The 13,270-nt window shown below is 42.6% G+C and overlaps 1 protein-coding gene across 1 annotated transcript; it reads right to left on the reverse strand.

Moving 5' to 3' along the window:
* Nucleotides 1–403: 403 nt before the first annotated feature.
* TMEM165 (transmembrane protein 165) lies at nt 404–13,021 on the reverse strand. The gene is made up of 6 exons (XM_077815618.1): nt 12,587–13,021; nt 8,881–9,106; nt 8,036–8,211; nt 6,869–7,051; nt 3,155–3,260; nt 404–1,321 (listed from the first exon to the last, which is right to left on the reverse strand). Exons 1-6 carry the CDS (start codon nt 12,800–12,802, stop codon nt 1,245–1,247), a joined length of 984 nt encoding a protein of 327 aa, XP_077671744.1. The 5' UTR covers nt 12,803–13,021; the 3' UTR covers nt 404–1,244.
* Between the last annotated feature and the right edge of the window lie 249 nt (nt 13,022–13,270).

Consider the following 13,270-nt stretch of genomic DNA (forward strand, 5'->3'; position numbering starts at 1 on the left):
CAAGTTCAAGTGTTTGTGAAAGTTACACTTCAAGCCTACAACTATGTCAGACTCAGTATTTATATTTGTCTTAGGGCACCGGCCAAAGCCAGCCATCATGGATTGCCCTTTACAGAAGCCTGCTACTTCATGTATTTCAGCTTAAAACACTGCATTATACGCCACGCACCTGGTGTGAATTCAGAAGCCAGCTTCACCTTGTATAAACAGCAGAGTGCTTACAGGTATATTCTGGTAATGAAGCTGTGCAAAAGTTGTCATGACATCACTCCAGCCACAAAATCAACATAGCTGCCCTTTTCGACCGTACCTGGATAAAAAGTGAACCTCTCCCTCAGTGCATGCAAGCAGCCATTACCTTGCTCTCTGCTAAGGGAATTAAATGAACCACAATCAAAACAAGTTGAAAGTAACTAAAATGGAGACACCACTGTTTTATTTCCATTCCCCCATTACACTATTAAAGAAAATATGAACATAACTTATCTGTAAGAATTGCATTATTGTTCAAATTTGGGAATGCAGCATTGTCAAATATTGACTATTTTATTACTATGATGTATATTATAAGTTTTCAACTTAATACAAAAAGGAATTGTTTAGTAAAGAAAATCAGATCTAGCCAGATTGTCTGTCGTTGAAAACAGTACATTGTGAGTCAGCACTTTTGTTGACTTCAGACCAAAGCCCCCCTGATTAAGATATTTGCCTTTTTAAATTAATTCTAAACATTTCAATAGGTGGTTCAGTCACTTAATGGCATGGGAGCTGCCCTCAGGTTTCTTAGGCTACCAGGGCATCCTGGAAGTGAAGTGTGAGAGAGTCAATGATTTTCTCCTTAATATTGGAGAAATTTGTAACATCATAATGCCAGTTGGCAAGGCGGCAGCTCATCTTGCCAGATGGATAAGCTCTAGAACAGACAGCAATAGTGATCACGTGTAACAGAGGAAGGAAGCCTCATGTTTGTGGATGCAGATCCTCAAAACCCATCTGATCGGGTTCAGCAAGCAAGAAAGCCACTCAAATCCTGTGAGGCAACCAACCACCACCTAAATACACCTTGCAAACCAATCTTCATGGCATAGGGTCCATGAATGTGCCAAACTCACTGCTATAGAAGTGCAGTCTCTCATTTTCAGTGCTTGTTTAGCAATAATACTTGTACATTATATACAGCTACACACAAGGACAGACTTGTTGCTCCCGATCCTTGCTCTTTAAAGACAATGAAAAAAAGCTTGTTAAAAACCAGACTCCGGGCTTATAAATAGTGCAGAGAAAGCAAATGCCAAGAAAACAATGCCTCCTATGATTGTCACTGAAAGGCAAAAAAGAAAAAAGTTAGATGTTGAACAGGTAAAAATAGCTTTAAAACAAGTTAAATTCACTTCTACCATGCCTCATGGGGGGTCCATTTTCATGGACTTGACTTCGACACCAATAAGTACAGTTCAGAGGTTATTTAAACTGCCTGAACGAGAAGTTATTTCTGGCTCATGCAGCACCCTGCCAAGGTGTCTCTTTTGTCATCCTACTGTCTAGCTGCACTGATGTAAATAAGGATTCATTTTAAGGGTCAAAATGTAACTTGGTTTTAACTCTATTATACATAAACCAGAATAAAATGCAGCCTGCTCCCCCAGAATTGAGAAGTTTTGGCTGACAGGAGTAAGAAAAAAAACAACCCTACTTTGCTCTACATTAAGGCAAAGGTGCGGTCACAAAGAGCAAATGTTGATGAGAGCCGCTAGCACAGTTCTCCAGATTATACCAGCACCGAAAATCTGACTTCAGAAACATTACAACTACAACTCCAGTGACCAGAGAAATCGTATCATGATGTTTCTCGGCAGCATCGTAAGTCACTATTTGCTGATGAGATACTAACATTTCCTTGGCCAGTGTAAACAGGGGACTATCTAAGTTTCATGAATAGTGTTTACTTTTAAAATGTGTGCACGCTATTGCTGCAGAAATGAATTTTCTTGATGCGTCTTGTACCTTTTCCGGGGGCAAGAAAATACATTTGGAACAAGCTGTGGCCTGCTTCCAAGATGGGCATATCCCTGTTCGTCAAAACATTATAAAAACAAACACCCTCTATGCACAGCTGATACTCTGAAAAGTAGTTGTTCCACATGTACAATAGCTCTAAAAAACATTGACACACAGCTGGGATTTTTGGATAGCCTAACCCCCTTAATCCCCCTCCTTTGAAAGACCCAGCCTAAACTCCTAGACAGTGGAATCCCTGCTGCTGTTTGCCAGACAGCATACTTTGGGTTTCTTAGATGCTTAAGATTTTCTTCCACCTCCATACCCCAGGAGCTAAATTATGTGCCTCATCTTAATTTACTTTTAAACCCCTGATATTGGAATTCAGTACCCACCTGAAACTCAAATCACAGTAAGAAGAGACTTATTACCAAACAGGATTACGATTGCGCTCCTGGACTAAGTTCCTCCATAGCGCCAACAAGCACTAAGTTGCAAGGAATGCACAATCTCAGCTAGGCTGGTTCTACTTGCAGTGGCATGTAGGCTGTGTGTGCAGTGAAAAGTAGGCTGTGTCCACACTGTGGTGTGTAGCTCCACATGTCGTGGATAGACTCTGGCAACAGGGAGGCAGTGTGAAAACAGCAGCGATGGGGGAGGCACTGCTTGGGCAAGTAAAGAACCATGTAGGGTACATACCGCATGGTTCAAGTGTGTCTTCACTTTACTCCCCTACGCCATGCTTTGCCACGTACAGTGCTATTTATACCCATGCTGGGGGAACAAGCCATGTATGTATTCTACCTGCTGCTGGAAGATGTGTACGGTGTAGATATACCTTGAGAGCTCTCCTCTGCAGGAGGTGCAGTCATGTGAAAGTCAGAGGATCAAGTCTTCACAGAAAGAGTGTGAGGTGGAAGTGACAAGTCCTAAAGGCAGCTATAAAAGCCTCCAGTGAGTTTCACAGCGTGACAATCAAAAATTAAGTTAAACACACTGATTTAAGCTCCTTCACATACCTTCTTTAGCATTAAAAAACACTGCCTTTAACTGCACCTCAAGTGCACATACCATCATTTTCATTCTGATGGTCCCTGAAGCCAGCTATAGTTATGTTGAGTATTTCTTTTTTCAGTTAGAATGAGATTTCACTTACCAGTCCTAACGGAAATTTTTTGTGCTATCATCCTTCCTCCAATAACTGCTAACCCAGTGCATAGACAGTGTCCCACTGTTCCTCCCACTGCCACACCATAGGGATCCTATGCAAACACAAACGATCAACATTAGCACAGTTGAAAACCTACAAGGCTCAAACAGCAGTCTACCAGGAAAAAAATTATGCTTTCCTAGTTTGCTGCAAGGCAAGGTTACCCCAGAGAATATCACCAACCCCCCTGAGGGGTTTTGCATGGCTCAATAGCAGTTGTTTCCTACAATACTGAGGAACAGTCACAAATGAAAAAGACTTAAAATCTGATAAATCAGGAGCAGCCTATTATGGCACTTTTCAACCATCTTTAAAGTGGTTTAACACAGACCCAGAATTCACTTTGTTTACCCACCACTGAAAAGCAGCCACCTCTAGGGTGGAGGCTGACAGCTGGCTAGAAGCAAAGCAACACTACACAATTAGAAGAACACTAACTCAAAAGTTAAGAAATGTCAAACTGAAACTGTAAAGAGGAACTTATGGTAGTCAGAGCACATGCTAGTTACCAGAAGTATTTTGTCAAGGTCCACGAGGCCAATGCACCCACTCTAAAGAGGCCACTCAAAGAAGTATGAAATCAGAGGGACTAGGACTGGAAATATAGGTACCAAATTTTAGCCTAGATGGAAATTGCTGTTCTATTCTAGGTTTACCAGCAGTTACAACCATAACATCACTGGATGAAGTTTTCAACTGCATAAAACCACTTTACAAAGTCGAAGGCTTTAGAGCTGTTATTTTTGTTAAAAAGGTTACTGGAAGGGTAAATAAAAAGACATGACAATTGCTCTGCTATAGAGAATAAACACGGCGGTAACCGTTACATAGCTTCTCAAGGTATCCTCCCCTTCTGTCTTACCTTCTTACAGTAGTCGGGAATATAACTAACAATCCTAGACTGTTTTAACACCAAAAATGACTTGGGGAAATCTTCAAAAGGCAAAAGCAGCAGCTGGGTGCCTAACTGTCATTTGTACTTTTGAAACTTTTTGTACTTCCTCTAGGAAGAAAAGGCGTTAGATCTCTCAACAGAAGGAACAAGAAATGACAGTATTTCTTCCCTACAAGGGGATGCATGGGGAGGGGAGAGTCTCTAGAAAGCAAAGAGAAGAAAAAGTAAATTCAGGGAAACATCAGACCCAGAAGGGGAGTAGATTGGGACTAGCTAGGCAAGGAGACTAGGACAAGGATTCATGGAGATGTAGAAAGCAACTGATGGGTCAAGGAGCCCAAAGTGGGGGAGACAGGTACAGGCAAGGCAAGGGAGAACTGGATTGGGATGAGGAGCCCTGGGTGCAGAAGAGACAAGACAGGGAAAGGTTGGAGAGGACAAGGCAAAAAGGGGTCACATATAGGGGGAGGGAATGGGCAAAAGGGACTGTGCTCACTAGAGCACACTCCCCTCCAGACTGGAATGGAACCCAAAATTCTTGAGTCTCACCAGTCCTCTGCTGTCAGCAAATCTGTGAAACCCTCTGGCAATATACTTCATACGCAGCTAGTGCTGGTACACAGAAGATGACAACCTACAACTGCTATCAGTTACTCTGCTAGCTCAAGTGGCAGAGGTTTGTGTGGTGTATCTAAAGGCTCCAACCCTGCTAATGACCCATGTGGGTGTCAATGTCATGCTACATGATGGATTTGGTTTTTTTCCAGTTTGTTTTTAAAACCTAGGAAATTGAACATAAAAGTTACTTTTACAATACAGTAAGTTCCAGAGTTAAGCATTCAAAAGTTAGGAATGCCAAACTTCAGGTTGCCTGAGACACCTTAATTTAGCATTATGATTATTTTGACAGGTTTCAGAGTAGCAGCCGTGTTAGTCTGTATTCGCAAAAAGAAAAGGAGTACTTATGCCATCTTAGAGACTAACAAATTTATTTGAGCATAAGTTTCCGTGAGCTACAGCTCACTTCATACATAATCAGTCTAGTTACATGATCACAGGATGCCTACCTCTTTCAGTGCCCAGAATAGATAGGGTTCACTTAATGAGGGGCTACTCAATATTTTGTTTTCTCCTCATTTTTCAAATACTATCTGAACATATCTGAATACATATTTGAACGCTCCACACTATTCAAACCGTGATCTGATGACAGAATTATTAATTTTCTCATGTGCTTTTCTATGGCACTCATCACTGTGGTATTGGAGTCCTTTGCAAACATTAACTGACTTACCCTCGCAACACCCCTGTGAGGGAGGAACTAAGAGGCAGAGTGTGTATAAGGTCAAAAGTATCCAGTAATTTTGGGTGTCCAACTTGAGACTTCAAGACCTGATTAAACTTAGCATTATATAGCACTTTACATATTCAAACCATAGCTCCCATTGACTTTAGTTGCAGTTGTGAGCACTCAGCACTTCTGCAAATCAGACCCCAGGATCTCAAGATGAGTACCTGGAAAGTTAGAAACACAATTAGTGACCACCTGTGAAAAGTTTTGTTTAAGCTATTTGTCCAGCATCACACAGGAACTCTGTGCAGAGGCAGGGATAGAACCAAATCTTCCAGGAAATCACTAAATTGCCTTAACCATGAGACCATCCTTTCTCTTCTGGCAGTCCCCTGCCTCATTCACTATACATGTTCCAACTTCTGTAACAAAGGAAGCAAGGGTCCCGAGACAATAGCTTCCTCCATTACACAAGCTTGCAGGTCTTGGGAGTCTCAAATTGGACACCAAATATTCATGGATACTTCTGATCTTAAACTTTCTGTCTCATAGGGGTGTTGTAAAGATAGTCAGGGTTTGTGAAATACTCATCTCCAGGCCAGATCCATCCTGTGGCCAGGGGCCTGTGGAAAAATAGTATGCAATAATGTAATTAAATACTATTGTAATGCATACGCAGAAAGAGGACAAATTAAGGTTACACACCCCACCTTTGTTCTGGTAGTTCCTACCACCTTCCGAGTGCTTGATTTTGCAAGCCTAACGTTTGTGTGTGTAATATGAATATATAATAGAAAAGAGAAACGCAACATCTTTCCCTCTCCATTTCCAACAGGCCAGAAGCTTAACTGGATTCCCCTTCTCATTGTCTTTCTTGCTTTAGCAGCACTGTTGATGTCAATCGATAGAAATAGCATTTTAATGCTTATTTTTCAGAGCAGCTCACAATTAATAGCGGTACATATAATAAGATAATGCATTTTTGTTTCTTAGAATCCATCAGCTTTGAACAGTTTTAAGGATTGATCAAATTACAAGTTCCTCTTTAAAGCTATAAATAGTTTTAATAGCAATATCTGCTTAGCCTGACATTTTCGAAAAGGTTTCTTAAATGATTGTCATGTTGTTCCAAGCAATAACCATCTCTTATGCTGTACAGCTGGAGAGAGAGAAACAGCTTTCCAGAAATGACACTTGCAGTCCCAAACCATGCAGCAAACAATATAACTGTATCTTTAGAGGGAGACTGTACAGCAATAGCACCTCAGGTGTTGAGGATGCATAGAAATAACCACACTGCCTTCAGATTCATGCATCCATATGCTCCCAGCATTAATTGGGTATATCTAATAAACTACAAAGAAGAATCTGATGTGCTGATGAAGGATATACCATCTGTCTCTCCACCTCATCTGCTGCCAATATTAAAAAAAGGACAAAAGAACAATGGGCATTTTGTATCAATCACACTCACCTCTCTTGCTGCCAGGACTATTGTTGTCAATTGAGAGCGATCACCCCATTCTGCTACGAACGTTAAAGTAAAAGCTTGAACAAAAATTGGAGAAATAAAATGCAGCCACTTCTTCTGAGGTATATTTGTGCCTGTCCCTGTTTCCACATCTCCTGGCCCATTTAACAGTTTCGTTCTCTGGAACTGGAAACGAAAACAAGAAGTCCATCAGAAGAACTGAAATATTATCCAACTATCCCAATGCAAATACTGCTCAAATGTAAACCCAATAATTTAATATCCAGGACAGTTAGACTTTGAACAATAAACTTAGCTGTTGAATATAATGTACTGCCTACCACCAAGGTTACCTACAATTTAGGTGTCTACACTTACTCTTTTCCTCCAGGTTACTGTCTGCCTCAAAGCTGTGCAACTGCACATTTAGACAATCCAAATATTTAGCTTCTACTACAAATGTGCGAAGTAGGCAGAAACATAGGACAAGCATTTTAAAGCAGGAAAAATAGTTTATTTTAGAAAATGATACATAACGAGTTGTTACGCTATTTTTAATTATACTGAGAAGAAACGGATTGCATTATTATGGTGATAAATGGTGGTGGGAGAGGGGAAGACAGTAAAATTAGTGACAAGAATACTAAATGAAATAAAACTAATGCTCCAGATAAATTGTATTAACTGTATTCTTTACAGCTGCAGTATTCTGCTTAAGTTACATCCACAAGGACACCTGCAACAACACTAGCTTCAGTATTACTCTACCTAACGGTTATAAATAAAAGCAGCAGCAATGGTAGCTGTCAACACTCCGGCTGGCAAAGCCCAAGGTGAAAGAGATACATATTTCAAGCATGAATTCTATGAAGAGGCAGTTCACTTCTCTCTCCCACCTCAAAATGTAGCCATATAGCTGAGAATTACAGCCAGCTGTTAAAACAGTCTCCAGGAAATTAGCAGAGGGGGGCATTCTGTTATGTGGTCCCATGGTGAAGAGGGACATTTCTGCCTGTTTTCATGTTATTGTTAACCACACATTTGTTGACTCAGACTCATAATACACATGTGTACAGCTGAGCAACCTGCATGCACGCTCTTCCTTAGTTGTGCAACTTAACTGGCCTAAGTGTTTCATTAGTCATCACTTCTAGCTACTTTATGACTTACTTCTTCATCTTTTTTCTTGATTTCTGCTTGAACTTCCTCCAGCTCCTCCTGACCCTCATCTGGGCTCATCTTCAAGCCTTCCCGAAGCATTCTGATGCCAAAAATTGCAAACAGTGCAGTTGACGCATAGTATGTGTACACTCGGGGGATAACTGTGGTGGCATAGCCAAATAAAACTGAAAGAAAATAAGTTATGTTATATGTTAAATAATACCAAGATGACCATTGATATTGTTACTATTTGTAAGTGGTGCTCCTTAGCAAAGTTCACTGTTCAGAGACCTATTATAGAACATTCAAACACTTTGTTTTCCTGTATTCTGAACTATAGAGCATCGTATTGGTGGCTATGATAAATTGCTGTGACAGCAGCCTTTGGAGCTGCTCTAACTTACACTGAGGGCAGTACCAGCCCAGAATCCCAGAGATGTCTAAAGTTACCTTCCCCTCCCAGACCCTGGCTACTTTTTCTGAGTACTGCACAGAAAAAGCACCACAGAACCTGGCCCTTAATCTCATTTACACCTAAGGAGCAGTATGTAAGCAAAAGTCCAAGAGAGTTCAATTTATATCAATATACATGTTGGGCCCCTCTGTCTTCAACTAAAGAATGGAGTTATAAGATCCCATTGCATTTACTTTGAAAGGCATAAAATTTAATACTAGAAGAGATGACAAAAAAGCTGAAAAAAGCTGGTAGCTCTTAAAGCTGTATAGAAAAGAATCATTAACAAATCCTGCATACCTGCTGCATTCATTTTCACTTTGGTTAAGATTTAAGAATGACAGACTATATACATACATTTAATCAGTGAATTCTGAGAAAGGCAGCAAAAAGTTCTAACCTGATAAGCATGTCATCAGTCCTAAGGCAAGCATGGCACCAGCCATTACAGTCAAACGATTATAACGCATTGCCATGATGGCTGCAATAAAGAAGGTCTTATCCCCCAGCTCTGACACAATGATGACTGATATGGCAGCCACAAAAGCATGAATAAACCCCAAATTAGTTTTATCAGCAGATTCTTCACTGATAAGATGAACTGGAGGAACTGGCGTGGGCCATTTCTGTAAAAGAAGAAAATGATTGCTTAAGATTGAACATTTAACTCCCAAAAGAATTCACCTCTAGTTTTCTCCTACTGCAAACCATTATGGTCTCATACCTTTTATTAGAATATTTTCAAGTAGGATTATTGAAGTTTTCCTTCCGTCAGAACCTTTTACCTACGACTGACTGCCACCCATCTGGGACTATAGTGATCAGTCATTAACCTATGATATCCTGCTATGATTAATAATGAAATACCTTTGTACAGATTATATTACTTAGGTACAGCGATCACTATCACAGTAAATGGAAGGTACACTCAAGTCACTGTAATACTGCAATTTACAATACATGGCTCTTCCTAATATTTTGGCAGATCAGTGAAGCAAGCAGTTTTCGAGTTACTGTATTACATCTAATATTTAAGCGTCCATAGTATTTTAGCACAAGGGTAAAGCTTCTTAACATTTAAGCACAATCAGGTATAGCTTTCTTCTCTTCCTTCCAAAATTCTATTATCTACACCACAGTGAAGTTTGATACAAGTGTTATTTTACTGCCATCATAAGCGCAGTGCCCTATTTTTGAAAGAATAAAGAGGTTTCTAGTGAGCTCATGCACACTATTTATTTCCCTTGTGCAGACCACTTGAGATTTCACTAAGAAATCTTTTTTTTTTTTTTTTTGCAAAATTCAAAGAGAGCCAGAACATAGAAGTTAAAACATACAATGAAGTAAATAAAAAGTTGTTCACATTTCAGCAAAAAGCTGGTTAGAACGGTCAATCGTGACAGACTACACTACATTTAATAAATAAAAGTGGTTAATCATCTTTTCCAGAACCAAGTCTTTCTAATCTCCCTTAAAATCCTGCACACAGCCATTTACAACTAAAGCTCATGCTTCACACTGTAGGGACTAAAAAGCACACATTACTAATACTTTCACCAACTGGTTGGCAGCTAGAACCAGCCGACCGAACCAAGAACCGTGAAGTTATCTAAACAAGTTTGAATGTTACAACATTTAAGATATTAATCCTAATTTTCAGAACTGAAAGATATTAAAAGCTAGTAATGAGTTTCAATTTAAGGCAAAATATGCTTTCCTTTTGTTTATGTCAAGACCTGGAGAAGTCAGTTCCCCATTCACTAGCATGTAAGCAAACAAGCTGTCATCAGATGAATGCTTTCAGACTAAGGGTACGTCTTCACTACCCGCATCGATCTATCAGGGATCAATTTATCACGTCTCGTCTAGATGCAATAAATCGATCCTCGAATCAATGCCTGTACTCCACCTCAGCAGGAGAAGTAAGCGGAATCAACGGGGGAGCCACAGCGGCCGACTCACCGCCATGAGGACGGCCAGGTAAGTCGAACTAAGATATGCAACTTCAGCTATGCTACTTAGTTCGAACCCCACCCCAGTGTAGCCCAGGCCTAAGTTATCTTACTTTTTGTGGTCATCTTTTGCTGTTCATTTTATCAAATGCCAAATCCCCAGCTCAATGTTCCATGTTAGGTAGACCAATTTCTAGCAAATAAAATTCCACCCCATATTTATCCCTCCGCTCCAGCCTACAGGCTCCTTTGTTGCATCTCATGATCATCCCATTCTGGGGTTTCAGCCATCACTTGTCAACTCTTACAGAAAGAGCTATAGCAGAAATAGTCCCAACACTCAAATGACCTATGGTGAACATAAAGTACCTAATTCTTTAGAGTGATGCATTAACAAATTTAACTTGAAGATCAAGATTAAGGAGTCAAGTTTTGTTGGCTAAAGGTTCAAGTTTCTTGCACACTGTTTCGCTCTTTGCATACTGTACATGCCTCCGCCTGTCAGCCCAACATACCAATGAATATGAAGTCAACAACTGGAGGTGGAGACAAGGAGCAGAGAGAAATTTTTCTGGAACTAAAGAAAACGTTTACCAGCAACATACTTAGCATTATTTAGATTGCTATAATGTCCAAAATATACTAGACACTTCCTGAACACTGCCCTAATCTCTGCCCTCAAGACAATCCAGTTCAAGGTATTTAGGGAGATTTTCAGAGGCACAAATATGAGTTAGGCACCTAACTGCTCTTTGTGCCATTGAAAGTCTCCCCTTTCAGCAGTAAATGTTGACAAACCTAACAGTTTATATCCCTGTACAGATTCAGGTGTTCCTTAAAGACAGATTAGCTTTACGTCAATAACCTATTCCTTCTTAGGCTTCAAGATTCCCATAAGAGTTGCTTTAAAAAAACAAAGCAAACCACTGCTGTTCAGCCAGATGGAAATTACCACCTTTCCATTTCTGAAAGCATTACTGTATAGTCAGAGAGACTTGATAAGTCTGGGAAAGAATAAGAGGACAGATGATTGTGATAACAAGCCATGACCAGAGGTCTGGGTCTGAAGTGACTCCTCAACAAGCTGTAGATGAAATCTTCATTAGCTCTTGCAGGCCTTTGGGGAAAGGTCTGGCTTTAAACTTTATTAGCCTAGGAATACAATAAAGACAGTATTTTTCCATTCATGTTTCATTCCTCACTAGCATTTATCCCTGTCTTCCCAAACTCTTCACCTCTATCCACTTTGCTGCATCAACTGTTTTCCTCTTGCAGTTTGGTCTTGCTCCTTCCCCTCTGCTTCCCCCTTTCTTCTGCCCTCACAGTGTCAAGTATGGAAATACTAAGTGGCTTCTATAGTTCCTCCTAAATCACATGGTCAAAGTAAGTACTCACTAAGGAGTACTGTGCTTGATTAACTGATGGTCGGTATTAAATGATCCAGAACACGTGGAATAAACATGACACATTTCAATAGTTAAAGTATAAGACGCTAGTACATTTGCATGAATGACTTCCCCTTTGTTGTTCATTTGTAGCCATTAGAACTTTGCTTCAACATACATGCTGGGATCTAGTTAACCAGCCTATAGCTTCAGGAAGGTGAGCCATCTTTATTCAGAGAGGAACAAAATCCACTTTTAATTCAGTGCCGTGCACAGGGTATCAATTTAAAATTGCACAATCTTCTCTGTCCATTGCCGGACTCCCCACTGCCGTCAGAAAGGCCAAGAGAATACAGCCCTTTACGCTGCAATTAAGTTTAATCACGTGTTATTAGTTAGGTATTCTATTAATCAAGGTTAACTTGGCAGCCACATGGGCTAAACGCCTTTTTCCTTTAGATTAAAGCTTGGATGCTGCAGAACCACCCTAGGACACATACCCAAGAGCGCTCAGCAGGCGGAGGAGGCGACACCAAGCCACAGCAGGCTGGAGACACCCGCCACTCGCCCCCAGGCCGGGGGTCTGCCCCCACCGCCCACCCCGAACTCATCCACCCCGTGCCGGGTGCTGTGCGACAGGCGGCCCGAGGTCTCCCCAGCCAGCACCGCCCAGGACGCTGCCGTAGGGCTCCGGGCGGCGGCCTCCGGGCACCGAGGAGAGGGAGCGGGGGGCACCCTCTCCCCACTCACACGGCCCCCCCCCCCTCACCTCGGCCCGGGCCGGATCTAGCCCCTGCACCGCGGGCTGCGGCTGCTGCTGCTGTGGCGGCGCCGGCGGCTCCTTGTTCCTGCCGGTCTCTTCCTCCAGGGCGGCGCGCAGCCCAGCGGGCGCGGCCAGGAGCATCAGCAACAGCAGCGCGGCGGCCCGGCAGGACGCTCGGCCCCCCGCTGCCTCCGGGCCCCGCCGGCCGCCCCCCGGCTCCATCCCGGCCTGCGACTCGCGGAGCGGCCCCAGCTCGACCTGACCCCGCAGCGGAAACCTAACGGCGCCGCGCCATGGCCGTTCCGGGTGAGGACGGGCCGATCCCCGCAGCCGCCTCAACCGCCTCCCGCAGCGGCCGCCACCAAGTCCCAGCGCGCGGGCGGAGGAAGGGCAGGAAGGGCTCACAACAGAAGCGCCGCCTCCAGCGCGCCGAGCAACCGAACGCGCCCCCACCTGTCCGCCCGGCTTCCTGCAGCTGCTCCCCTGATTGGCTGCGATCGCCCTCACGACGTGCTAGCGTCAGAGCGCGGAGCTGACAGGTTAGGCTGAGCCACGCTGCTCCACTTTTAGGCTAAGGAGGAACCGGTGTTATCTGAGACGTGAGATCTTGTGACGCCCCAATGTCCCGCCCCCTTCCTCCAGTGTCTGCCTGTGGAAGCTTGACGTGTCCTTCCCATGAGCCTGCTGCCC

This window comes from Eretmochelys imbricata, chromosome 4, assembly GCF_965152235.1.
Source record: "Eretmochelys imbricata isolate rEreImb1 chromosome 4, rEreImb1.hap1, whole genome shotgun sequence".
Taxonomy (NCBI): domain Eukaryota; kingdom Metazoa; phylum Chordata; order Testudines; family Cheloniidae; genus Eretmochelys; species Eretmochelys imbricata.